At 35.7% G+C, this 12,417-nt stretch overlaps 1 protein-coding gene across 12 annotated transcripts; it reads left to right on the plus strand.

Annotated features, from left to right (window-relative positions):
- Positions 1–7,631: 7,631 nt before the first annotated feature.
- Positions 7,632–12,318, plus strand: LOC104752324 (beta-amyrin synthase 1). Of its 12 annotated transcripts, none has more exons than XR_015583449.1 (17): positions 7,632–8,119; positions 8,729–8,914; positions 9,097–9,186; positions 9,281–9,478; positions 9,561–9,645; positions 9,755–9,921; positions 10,001–10,192; positions 10,279–10,392; positions 10,469–10,544; positions 10,680–10,802; positions 10,888–10,986; positions 11,064–11,120; positions 11,223–11,413; positions 11,493–11,670; positions 11,761–11,841; positions 11,926–12,009; positions 12,101–12,318. XR_015583449.1 is itself a non-coding variant. In XM_010474431.3 (17 exons), exons 1-17 carry the CDS (start codon positions 7,916–7,918, stop codon positions 12,221–12,223), a joined length of 2,292 nt encoding a protein of 763 aa, XP_010472733.2. In that variant the 5' UTR covers positions 7,633–7,915; the 3' UTR covers positions 12,224–12,318. The 12 variants fall into 12 exon arrangements, 6 of the variants coding, with proteins under 6 accessions (XP_010472733.2, XP_010472735.1, XP_087345961.1 ...); XM_010474431.3 differs by having other exon boundaries at positions 7,633–8,119; positions 10,469–10,588; XM_010474433.3 differs by having other exon boundaries at positions 7,633–8,119; positions 10,645–10,802.
- The last annotated feature ends 99 nt before the right edge of the window (positions 12,319–12,417 follow it).

Genomic DNA, 12,417 nt, shown 5'->3' on the forward strand with positions numbered 1-12,417 from the left:
AAAAATGGTTTCATTGCTAATTAACGATATATTCATTTTGAGTGAGCTAGCTAGTTGGTAATTAAAATTTGCATTTATAAACAATTTAGACGACGACGAGGTTAAACTTGAAAACGTTTGGGAGTTAAGGTTGTATCGTAAATTCGTAATATATTTGCTATACCATAGAGCTGACTTTTTTTTTATATTTGTGTTGTCTTTAAAATTGTTTCGATTATTTTCTTCTTTTCCGTTTGCATGTACTTACGTGTTAATTACGTATAAAAATAGTGTCCATGAGTGACTTTTAAATAAAATTGCATAATTAAAACAGTTATCTGGTTAATGTTATCATTATTCTCTAGCAAAATGCAAAATATACTTTATTGTCCTGAAACATAAGCATTAGGTGTTAACGTATAAGTACGTAACATAAACATAAAATGGGTATTCGATCGATCCTATACTTATTGCTTCATATATTTCTCATAATAACAACTTTACGCCATATATATATATATATATTAGTTGTATGTTCTTATAATTTGTGGAATCGAAACCTAAACTATAATTAAATTCCAACCTACAGTCGCAACTCGCAAGCGACTCGCAAGTAATTCGCAATAAATTCTTGTGCAAAATAATTTATCAAAAAAAATTGGAAATCAGTCGTCGTAGCTTTTATTAATCGTACAGTTGCAAAACGTGCCAACGTTAGGGTTAATCACTAGAATTTTATTACACAGGTAGCATAAATCTTAGATAACAAATGAGTAGTTAATAGTAATGGGTCTAACTCACTCCCAAAAGCTAGCTCAAGAGAGGAGGATTGCTATATCACATATATATTACTCAAGGATCTATTGTATCTATTGATGTGAGATATTCTAATAGGCATCCTCGAGATGTGGGTGGGAAACAGTCCAACGGGAAACAATCCAAACCTAACATCTCGGAAATACAACAAGACATACTACTTATATAGGTCACATAGGTGGGAAACCATTTTTGTGAGAATTTGCTTATTAGACCAATCATGGCTCTGATATCATAATAGTACCATAATAGTAATGGGCCTAACTCACTCCCAAAAACTAGCTAGAGAGGAGGATTGCCACATCACATATATATTACTCAAGATCTATCCCAATGTAGGATATTCTAATAGTAGTTTAATTACTCAATAAAAAATTCATATGATCATAGCCGGAACCGTGCCAACGTTAGATATATATAGGAAATCTGATATTTTGGAATCTAATATATTAACGAAAAGTTAAAAATCAACCGATATGGATTGACTTCATCGTCTTTCAAACTTTGTTTTTAAACATCTATGGAGAAAAATGTGAGCCCCAATAAACAAATAAATGACTTCGGTTCAATGGACTTCTTGTCTTTTTGAATGTCATGTTTCGCTAACCAGAGCCAAAAAAATAAACAAAAAGAATATGTAACGTTTCAGCGGTAGCTAGTCGATCTGCCTCCATGGTTTTGTAAGTCGATTATGATACTTTATATATAAGTATTTTTTACTTTTTGTGATTTGAGTTTAGCCTTGCGCCAGCAGGCCCAGCACGGTGTTTTAATAGTAAATACTATACTCGATCGATATATAGACTGAATTATCTCATTCAATGATTTATAATTTTATAAAAATTGAAAGAAAAAAGATAATTTATCTGTCATTGAACTCTAAGAAACTAAAGAGAACCGTGGTACATATTCCTTGAACCAAATCACAGTCGACCAAGACACTGCAAGCGAGTGAGCATGGATTTGATCCCACATTTTCTTGGATGAAAAAGAGGGAACATAAACACTTGAAATGTTTCTCCAAAGGTAAGATTCGCTACCTTTGCTGTCATCAGGAACAAATATAGCTGTGAGGGCAGCCAAAAAGAATTGTGCATTGTCAGACGTTGCTGAGGGCATTACCCAATTTCCATTCCTTGTGGTCTCAGCAATTCTTGCATCTTCTCTTATTCTTTAATTTTTCCTCTTTACACTTCCATACCTGTATTAATCTTTACTGCACCCGTTCTACAAAAGGAGATTTATCCGTGACTTGTGTACCAATGAAGAATAATCTATTTTACAAAATTTATTTAGAGTGTCATGTAATAGCTAGAAACTTGGGTTTTAAGATTGTTACCAGAAACAATGAACGCATTTAAAGCCCTAGCTATGATAAACGCTTTGGATTTCAAATGTTCGGTTGTGGATATGACCGTTTGGATATATGGGTCTGAATGGTAACCGCGTATTTGGTTGTGCGGGGAAAGCGGTTTTAGAGTGCGCTACGGATCAACTGCGGTACATGCGGTTTGCGGGACAAGTGCGGTTTATACAAAATAAGCGGTAAAGAATGATATTTGATTAGTAAAAATACTATTTGTGGTTCAATGAATGGTAAAAAAAAAGATGCGGATTGCATATTATAAATTTATTAATAATTAGTATGTTTGTATATTATTGTATGTTATAACATACCGTAAAAATGCATGACATTGGTTAAACAATTCATGTTTATTCTTTGGAAGAGGACCAGAATAAAATTAGGACATATGATATTTCACAACTCGATTTCGTGATGATCTATTTCGTGATGATCTATATAGAGCAAGAAATTCTTACTATCTTACTATTTACAATAATACTATTTACTTTATTATTAATAAGATTTTTATTTTTTGTATTTGCAACCACATGTTACAAATTTATATGTTAACATAGAAACTGAATTTAGAATTATTTACATCAACTGTTATAATTTAAAATCCATGAAATTATCTTCTTTTTTGGTGAAAAGTCTATTAAATTATTTGACCAATATATTCATTTTATTGTAATCATTTGAAGAATACCTTATAAATCAAATGTTATATATGTTTAACAAAAAATATAATATGTAAGTGAGAGAAGAAAGAGGAGATAAGAGTAATGTTTTTTTCTTTTGTATTTGACTTTTCTCTTTTCATAAAATAGTAGTCTAAAAAATATATTATTTTTAGTATTATCTTTAAAAAGTATTGTTCGCGTTTTCTAAAACCGCTGGGTAAAAGACTGATGGCTATTACAAAAGTGGTTCAGTATATATTTTGTTGGACAAAACGGCGAATCTCTATTTTTTTTTTTTTTTAAAACCGCAAATTTATTAACAACAACTGATTGGTGACTAAGTACGGTTTTGACCACAAAAAGTTTGAAAAAAGCTTTTTGTTATTTCCATTCACTGTCATAGACTTTTGTATAATATTCTGTATTTTATCTTTTCTTTTTTCTTTTTTCATAGCCAACACTTATATAGTAATTATCAAGTTTTTATTTTTATTTTTTCCATTCCTCATAATTTTGTCTCTTTGTGGTCACAATCAAATTAATGACCTTGTTCGATCTATTGCTTGATGATTTTAATACTTATAATTGAGATATTTATGTTCAACAAGAGATGGATATCAAAACCAGATTTATCTTATGTAATTAAAGCCGGATGGGTTGAAGAAGAATCTACGGATCAAATTTTTGTGATGAATAGAATTGCAAAATGTTGACGTTCAATCTCTCGTTGGGAAGGTGCTAACAACCTGCATAACTCTAAAGAACGTATTTAGTAGTTAACCGACAAACTTGAGATGGAGGGAGTGAAGCTTTAGTCGGATTTTACGGTCATGAAAAACTTACCATAGGAAGTTGTCTTTTCGATAAATTGAATTTTAAATATTTATGATATCTATTTCTTTTCTAGAAGATTACAACTTCTCCTTAGCTGGATTGATGATTTTTAAAATATATGCGATCATCGCAACACTAATGTATCAGATCCTATCAGAACTCCCCAGAAGTTTTCATGTTGCATATATTAAAAAATTCGCTTATTGAATTTACCTTTTTTAAAAAATAATCATAAATCTAAGGTTATTCGATTGAACATTTGTCGAAAATACTCTGTAATTGGAAATCTAATTCATTAAAGGATAAGTTTTTAAAAAATCAATCGATATGGATTGATTTCATTTTTTTTTTTGTCAAAGATTGACTTCATCTTCCAAACTTTAGTTTTAATCATATAGACTTCGGTTCAATGGTCTTCTCGGATGTCACGTTCAGCTGACCAGAGCAAAAAAATAAACAAAAAGAATATGTAACGTTTGAGCGGTAGCTAGTCTAGTCTACATGCATGGTTTTGTAAGTCGATCAACCTTATAATACGTTGGAGATTGTTGGTTAGTGACTCAGTATTTCCCCTTTACACCTCTGACCTCTATACTTGTATGCATTAATCTTTACTGCACCCGTTTTACAAAAAGATATTTATCGATCCGTGTCGTGAGTATCAATGAAGAATAATCTATTTTACAAGATTTAGCTAGCTAGAAAACTGGGTTTTTTAGATTGTCAATATTGGATGGATTTAAAGAATGGTTGTAACTTGTAAACGCTTTGGACTTCTTAAATGGTCGGTTTTGAATACGAGTGTTGGATACACTTTTTTTTTTTCTGTTAACACATGGGTAATCCTAAACCTACATAGGTCCAGACTAATCCCTTGGAGAAATGGCAACCTATGGGTCCCTTTCAGATATTCAAATGAGTAGAAAGCAAGGATCCATACCTATGTGGGTGTCCGAGAATTCGTGAGATAATTCCTTCCAGCAGGATTCGAACTCGGATTGTGTTTGTAATCAGAGCCCATCCTTACCATTAGGCCAGGAAGACCCGGACACGTTGGATACACTTTGTATAGTAGTAATTTGTATTTTATCTTTTCTTTTTTCATCGCCAACACTTATATACTCCTAGTAATTATGAAGCTTAAAAAGGCAGTCTTATCGTCAACACCTATCCACTCCATGAGTACTATCTGCTTGCCCAAATCAACACTGGCTGCCTTAGAAAAAATTTCACGCGGTTTCCTTTGGGGAAGCACATCAGAGAAGCGTAAGCTCCATTTGGTATCTTGGGAGAGAGTGTGTCAACCTAAGAATGAAGGGGGATTGGGGATTCGTACTGCTAAGGATATGAATGTTACTCTCCTTGGTAAGGTCGGATGGCGATTATTACGTGAGACTACTAGACTCTGGATGCAAGTACTACGTTCTAAGTATGAAGTAGGTTTGGTTCAAGACGGCTCATGGCTAGTTCCTAGGGGTACGTGGTCTCCTACTTGGAGAAGTGTGTGTAGGGGATTGAGGGAAGTGGTACTTACAGGTTTGAGTTGGGTTGTTGGTGATGGTAAACGAATCAGGTTTTGGAGGGATAAATGGCTCTTACCTAGGCCTTTGTTGGATGTAGTGTGCGGGGACCTGCCAGACAATTTAAGGGAGATGCGTGTTTGTGATGCTTGGATAACTAGTACGGGTTGGGCACTAAATTTAGTGGGTCCTTACCTGTCGGAGAATGCTTGTCTACAGCTTTATGCAGTGGTTATCAATAACTTAACGGGTGAGTCTGACCGAATGTCGTGGGGTGAGACGTCGAATGGGTGTTTCACTGTTAGTTCTGCTTATGCGATGCTGAGGAGAACAAATAAGCCGAGACAAGACCTGCATTGCTTCTTTCAGAATATTTGGCGGGTTAAGACCACTGAGCGAGTTCAGTGTTTCTTTTGGTTGGTCTCCCATCAAGTCTTGATGACAAATGTTGAACGAGTCTGGAGACATTTGAGTGATTCAAGTCTCTGTTCGGTTTGTAGTAGTGGTGAGGAAACAATCTTACACATGTTGCGTGACTGTCCTGCAATGACAGGGGTTTGGCAGAGGTTAGTGCAGCAAAGACTACTGTCCTCTTTCTTTGGAGCTTCTCTGTTGGAGTGGCTATATGGTAACTTGTCTGATAGTGTGGAACAAGATGGTTACTCTTGGGCGACACTCTTTGCTGGAGCAGTTTGGTGGGGTTGGAAGTGGCGGTGTGGTGATATTTATGGTGGTTTGGGCAAGTTCCGAGATAGAGTTTGTTTCTTGAAGGGCTTGGCGGAGGAGACCTATAAAGCTTTCATGGTTTCGGCCAGTGACAGGGCATAAGTGATTCGAGAGGAACGCTTAATAGCATGGTCTCCACCGCATGAAGGGTGGCTAAAAGTTGAAACAGATGGAGCTTCAAGGGGTAATCCGGGGATGGCAACAGCTGGAGGTGTTGTAAGGGATGGGGACGGTAACTGGATCACCGGATTTGCTTTGAATATAGGGTTTTGTTCTGCACCGCTTGCAGAACTTTGGGGTGTTTATTATGGCTTGGTGATTGCTTGGGAGAAGGGATGTACGCGGATGGAGCTTGAGGTGGACTCTGAGCTGGTGGTAGGTTTTTTGACAGCAGGGATTAATGATTCTCATCCCCTATCTTTCCTAGTACATTTGTGCTATGGCTTTATATCGAAGGACTGCTTGACTAATTATGCTTTTACTCTTCCTTCGGGCTTTCATTATTTGTTTGTTAGTCTTGAATGTGTTCAGGGGATTATTCTTGAGGATGCTGTTGGTTGCAGTAGATCAGGATCAATTCGATTGTAACTGTTTTTTTTTTACTTTTTTAATAATACGAGGAGAGCCTAATTAGTCTCCCCTTCTCCTACCAAAAAAAAGTAATTATGAAGCTTAAATTTACGATCAAATTAAGATGCATTAAACCAATTTTTTTTTTTTGAAAAGCAAACAAATATATACTTATTAAGCTTATTATATCAACATTAATTAATCGTTTTGATTGAAACCATAAAATATCTTTTAAAATAACATGATATGATTTTATATTACGATTTTATTAGATAATTTTTTTAATCTGTCTTTTAATCATTTTACGACAGGGATGGGATGACAAATTTGCAGACCTTTCTTTTTCCGACATTTTAGTATTTTTACAGTTATTAATAATGACAAAAACAAAAACGCCGTGTTCTAGCTAGAAACGGGTACGGTCCCACAAGCCACAATATGTCCGTTTTTGTCAAATTACTGTAATTGGACCATAATGTGTTCACACTGCATCTAAAAGACATCTTTATTAGTCATGTATATGTGTGTCCTTAAAATAAACTAAATAGTCTCTAAATTTTACAAAAAAATATCATTTTTGACACATTTTACATAAATTAAATATATATATATATGTTTTTTTTAATATATAATTAATAGGTTGATTTAGTTCTAAATTAAGAGTAAAATTAGAAAACCTACTTTCTGTGAAACAAGAATAAAACTCTTGAATAACAGATTTTATGAAATAGAAGGAGTATTAATTTTTTTTAAAGAATAACTTTTTTGGGATTTAAAGTGTTTTCCTAAAAACACTAATCTATTCTATTTCTAACCTTTAATTTTACATATTTCAAAATATTGTATTCTGGTTTTATTATTTTTAAATTTAGAAACATCTCATATAAATTACTAATAAGTGGTCTAAAACGGTTTGTGAGACATTTCTGGTTAAATGGGTCATGATTAAATGTTGATTGATACATATGTACTTATATCTTTTTTATATAGAGATAATTTGTGTTGAAACATTCGGGATTTACATGCATAAAATACGGTTTAAAACAAGTGACGAAATAATCACTACGCCGAACAAAGTTTAAAGTCATAGACCAAAAATCAAAACTACAGTGTCATCTTTGTCTCTGTATAAAAGATCTGCTAATATCCGTAAACTGATTCTAGCACAACAACAAAAAAAAGTTTCGATGACCGTGATTTGTTGTAAAAACAACGACGATTCATTTATTTGAGTGGTCACTCGTTTTAGTTTTTTTTTTGCCATCACTTGAGTGGTCTCTAGACTCCCTCGCGAAATCACAAAATAAGTGATTGAAAGGTAGAGACACGTATAGTGCGCTAGTTGCAATAACTAGGCAAGTGTCCGCCATATTATTATTACACGACGAGTTTGCTGAGTTTTTTTTTTTTTTTTGCGAGTATATTGAGATCTGCTATTTTTCGTTATGTGGAGACTGAAGATAGGAGAGGGAAATGGAGAAGATCCTTACTTGTTCAGCAGCAACAACTTCGTCGGACGTCAAACATGGGAGTTTGATCCCAAAGCGGGCACGCCGGAGGAGCGAGCAGCGGTAGAAGAAGCTCGTCGGAAATTTGTAGACAACCGTTCTCGTGTTAAAGGTTGCAGTGACCTCTTGTGGCGAATGCAAGTGAGTTTTATTTATTTATTCACCAGTGAGGTTTATTTGTTTTATCATTACAAAATGCCCTAAAATCTAATTAGATGATTGTGATATTGGCTATATTCATAATTTTATACACATGCTAGTTGGACTAGAACCACATAAAATCTTTTGGACTAAAAGTAGAATTGTCATCAAAACAATCTGATTTATATCGTAAAGGAAAACTGAGCTAGTGTTATTTAACAGTGTCGTTTAGGAAACATTAAAATGATTCGTGTTGACAATTTCAGTATGATGCTCTATGCATGAAAGAAAAAATTAAGCTATAAGAACAATTGAACAAAACACGAAAACTTTGTTTTCTTATAGAAAATATATATAACTGTTCATTCTTTTTGTTCTAAAAATTAATAGAATCTTCGATCTCTCTTTATAAAAGAAACACAGAAACAATTCATCATAATTAATTATTATGGCTCTAGGAAAACCAAATTAATTCAAATTGACCGAAAAGAGTTAATGGGCTTTAAAAGTTAATGGGCTATGTGCCATTACTCATACCATGCTTTTTTAGTTTCCTTTTTCTTTCCTACGCTGATTTTGACTGGTACTGTACTTTGTTGTACCGCACAGTTTTTGAAAGAGGCGAAATTCGAGCAAGTAATACCGCCGGTGAAGATTGACGACGGCGAAGGCATAACTCATCAGAATGCGACGGATGCGTTACGGAGAGGAGTCTCTTTCTTCTCGGCTTTGCAGGCTTCCGATGGTCACTGGCCTGGAGAAATCACCGGACCTCTCTTCTTCCTCCCTCCTTTGGTATGTTTCTTATTCTTCTTCGTTTTTCCTTTTCAATTCTTACTCTATTTTTATCGGCGAATACTCAGTTTGCGAATACTCAATTAGGGTTAGAATTCGAGTTTTAGGGCTTCTATTACGTGAGAAATTAAAGGGATAACGACGAAGGAGGAATCAATGAAACTGAGTAACTTTTGTTGCAGGTATTTTGTCTGTATATCACAGGACACCTCGAGAAGGTATTCGATGCAGAACATCGCAAAGAGATGCTTCGACATATCTATTGTCACCAGGTACTCTCAATTAATGCCTCTGTTTTTTTTCTTTTTCTTTCTGTAAAGAAGAGCCTTTTAACAAGGGAGATCAGAGTAACTGTGTAATTTTCAGAACGAAGATGGTGGTTGGGGATTACACATTGAGAGCAAGAGCATGATGTTCTGCACCGCGTTGAATTACATTTGCTTGCGTCTCCTCGGAGAAGGTCCCGACGGAGGACGAGATAACGCTTGCAAACGGGCCAGGGACTGGATTCTTGACCGTGGCGGTGTGACTTACATTCCATCCTGGGGAAAAATTTGGCTATCGGTAAGCTTTTGTGACCATATCCTCCTAGTTTTAACTAATAGATTACCTGCTACAATCAGCTTTTGATTTTTTTTGTTTGCAGATACTCGGAATCTATGATTGGTCTGGAACCAATCCTATGCCTCCGGAGATCTGGTTGCTGCCTTCTTTCCTTCCAATACACTTAGGTTTGTTTTCCGTTTCCTTTTTCTTTGTTTGTTGAGCTCTTACGAATTGGCTCATTTTGAAATAGTTATTTCCTATCTGTTGATTTTTTTTGGTTTTTGATTTATATAGGCAAAGTTTTGTGCTATTGCCGGATGGTTTACATGCCCATGTCATATCTCTATGGAAAGAGGTTTGTTGGTCCAATAACACCTCTTATTCTGCAACTGCGTGAAGAACTCCATTTGCAACCTTACAAATCTATCAACTGGAATAAATCAAGGCGTCTATACGCAAAGGTATGGTCTGCTATTTTTTTTATCTTGATCAATATATTTATTTCACAATAACATAAACATTACATCGTTCTTCTCGCAGGAAGACATGTATTTCCCACATCCTTTGGTTCAAGATTTGGTATGGGACGCTCTTTACGTCTTTGTGGAGCCATTCCTTACCCGTTGGCCGTTAAACAAGCTTGTCAGAGAAAAAGCTCTCCGGCGGGCAATGAAACACATACATTACGAAGACGAGAACAGTCATTATATCACCATCGGATGTGTTGAGAAGGTAAAACGTTGAGTGACCCTTTATCAAAACTATGCATATTCTTTCTAACTATCGTATGCTTCAATGCTAAAACTTTTGTTTTTTAGGTATTGTGCATGCTTGCTTGCTGGATTGAAAACCCGAATGGGGACTACTTCAAGAAGCATCTTGCTAGAATTCCAGATTACATGTGGGTCGCCGAAGATGGGATGAAAATGCAGGTACCAAAGGATTGAAAATCAGATATTAGGTGTAGTCTAGCAATGAGAATTTCTTATGAACTCTAATTTTATACAGAGCTTTGGAAGTCAACTATGGGATACAGGGTTTGCGGTTCAAGCTATACTTGCTAGTGATCTCTCTGATGAAACCGGTAATGTACTCAAGAAAGGACATGATTACATTAAGAAATCTCAGGTTTGATATCTTTTTCTTATTGTAGTAGTGTTTTCTCGAATTGCTCTAAAGAACAGGTGGATGTGTTTTCTTAAATCAAAGAACATTGCAGATTAGAGAAAACCCTTCTGGTGACTATGAGAGCATGTACCGCCACATTTCCAAAGGAGCATGGACTTTATCTGATCGAGATCATGGATGGCAAGTTTCAGACTGTACAGCTGAAGCTTTCAAGGTAATCTAACCAGTTACTGATGCAAAACAAGTTAGTTGTAGTTTCCTCGAGAGTAATGCCTCAAAGTACTTATTCTGTGTTGTAGTGTTGTCTGCTGCTATCCATGATGCCAGCTGAGGTTGTTGGCCAGAAAATGGATCCGGAACAACTATACGATTCTGTTAATCTCTTGCTGTCTTTTCAGGTTAGGGTGAATATCTAATGCCCCAAAAAAGTATTGGCTCTTAATAAATTTACAACCCATTACTTCATCTAATGTAGAGTGATAAGGGAGGTATGACTGCATGGGAGCCTGTCCGTGCATATGAATGGATTGAAGTAAGTGCTGAAAGAGATAAGGATGCTCGCATATTTTTTGCAAGTTTGGAAGTTCGTAGGAAAAGATTATCTGATGTTGAACCTTTGTAAATGGTGTTTCAGTTACTCAATCCCACAGAATTTCTGGCTAATCTTGTGGTTGAGCGTGAGTATGTGGAATGTACCTCATCTGTTATGAAAGCTCTGGTTCTGTTTAAGCAACTCTATCCGGATCACAAGACAAAAGAGATCAGCAGGTCCATAGAGAAAGCAGTGCAATTCCTAGAAAACGAACAAAGGCCAGATGGTTCATGGTACAGTGTACTACTTTAAAAACAGCTCAGACATATGGTTAAGAAGAAGCCTAACAAAATAATGTGTTTTCGAGTATAGGTACGGATTTTGGGGTGTTTGTTTCATTTACGCGACATGGTTTGGTCTTGGCGGCCTAGCAGCCGCTGGTAAAACGTATCAAAATAGCCAGGCTATTCGTAAAGGTGTTGAATTTTTGCTCACAACACAGAAAGATGATGGAGGTTGGGGCGAAAGCTATCTGTCATGCCCTGAACAGGTATTTACGGGGATCAAGACCTTAATTAGGACATAAACTTCACCAAAATTCTCGAATTAACTGCTGATCTTTCTAACATGATGTATGCAGAGATACATACCTTCAGAAGGGAAAAGTTCGAACCTGGTGCAAACCGCTTGGGCAATAATGGGGTTGATCAACGCTGGACAGGTTCAAATATTTCATTTTGCATCCACTTCTTTATCGATAAATTCAATGAAATTTCTTTGTTTTAATCTATAAAAAAAAAAACAGGCTGAGAGAGATCCAATACCACTTCACCGTGCTGCGAAACTTATCATCAATTCGCAAATGGAAAATGGAGATTTCCCACAACAGGTTTGACATCATCCTCTTTGCTAGAAATTTAGATTATATATGTTATCATAGTACATATTTGATTGAAAGAATGTTATTATCGCATTTGCAGGAAATAGTAGGAGTGTTCATGAAAAATTGCTTGACACACTATGCTACTTACAGAAACACATTCCCATTGTGGGCACTTGCTGAGTACCGAAAGGCTGTGTTCGTTACTCATCAGCATCTATAGAGTTTGTTTCAGTTAGTTTATATATGAACAAAAGAAGAAATAAATAATGTATAATGAGATCACTGCCTGCTCTAACCACGAAACGATCATCAAAATATTTCCATCGAGCTTCTTCGACGGCAGCTCTCCTCTGTGCCGGCGTCCGAATCAAACTCCCATGTCTTCCGATCGAGGAAGTTGCTGATGAACAAGTA

The sequence above is a fragment of the Camelina sativa genome, chromosome 16, assembly GCF_030686135.1.
Source record: "Camelina sativa cultivar CO46 ecotype springtype chromosome 16, ASM3068613v1".
Lineage (NCBI taxonomy): Eukaryota > Viridiplantae > Streptophyta > Magnoliopsida > Brassicales > Brassicaceae > Camelina > Camelina sativa.

What these genes read in the sequence shown, in the direction of transcription:
- LOC104752324 (XM_010474431.3), top strand. Translation starts at nt 7,916, where the DNA reads ATGTGGAGACTGAAGATAGGAGAGGGAAATGGAGAAGATCCTTACTTG. An exon ending in TCTTCTTCCTCCCTCCTTTG is followed by an intron (nt 8,915 to 9,096) that starts GTATGTTTCTTA and finishes CTTTTGTTGCAG; the next exon opens with GTATTTTGTCTGTATATCAC. An exon ending in ATCTGTCATGCCCTGAACAG is followed by an intron (nt 11,671 to 11,760) that starts GTATTTACGGGG and finishes TGATGTATGCAG; the next exon opens with AGATACATACCTTCAGAAGG.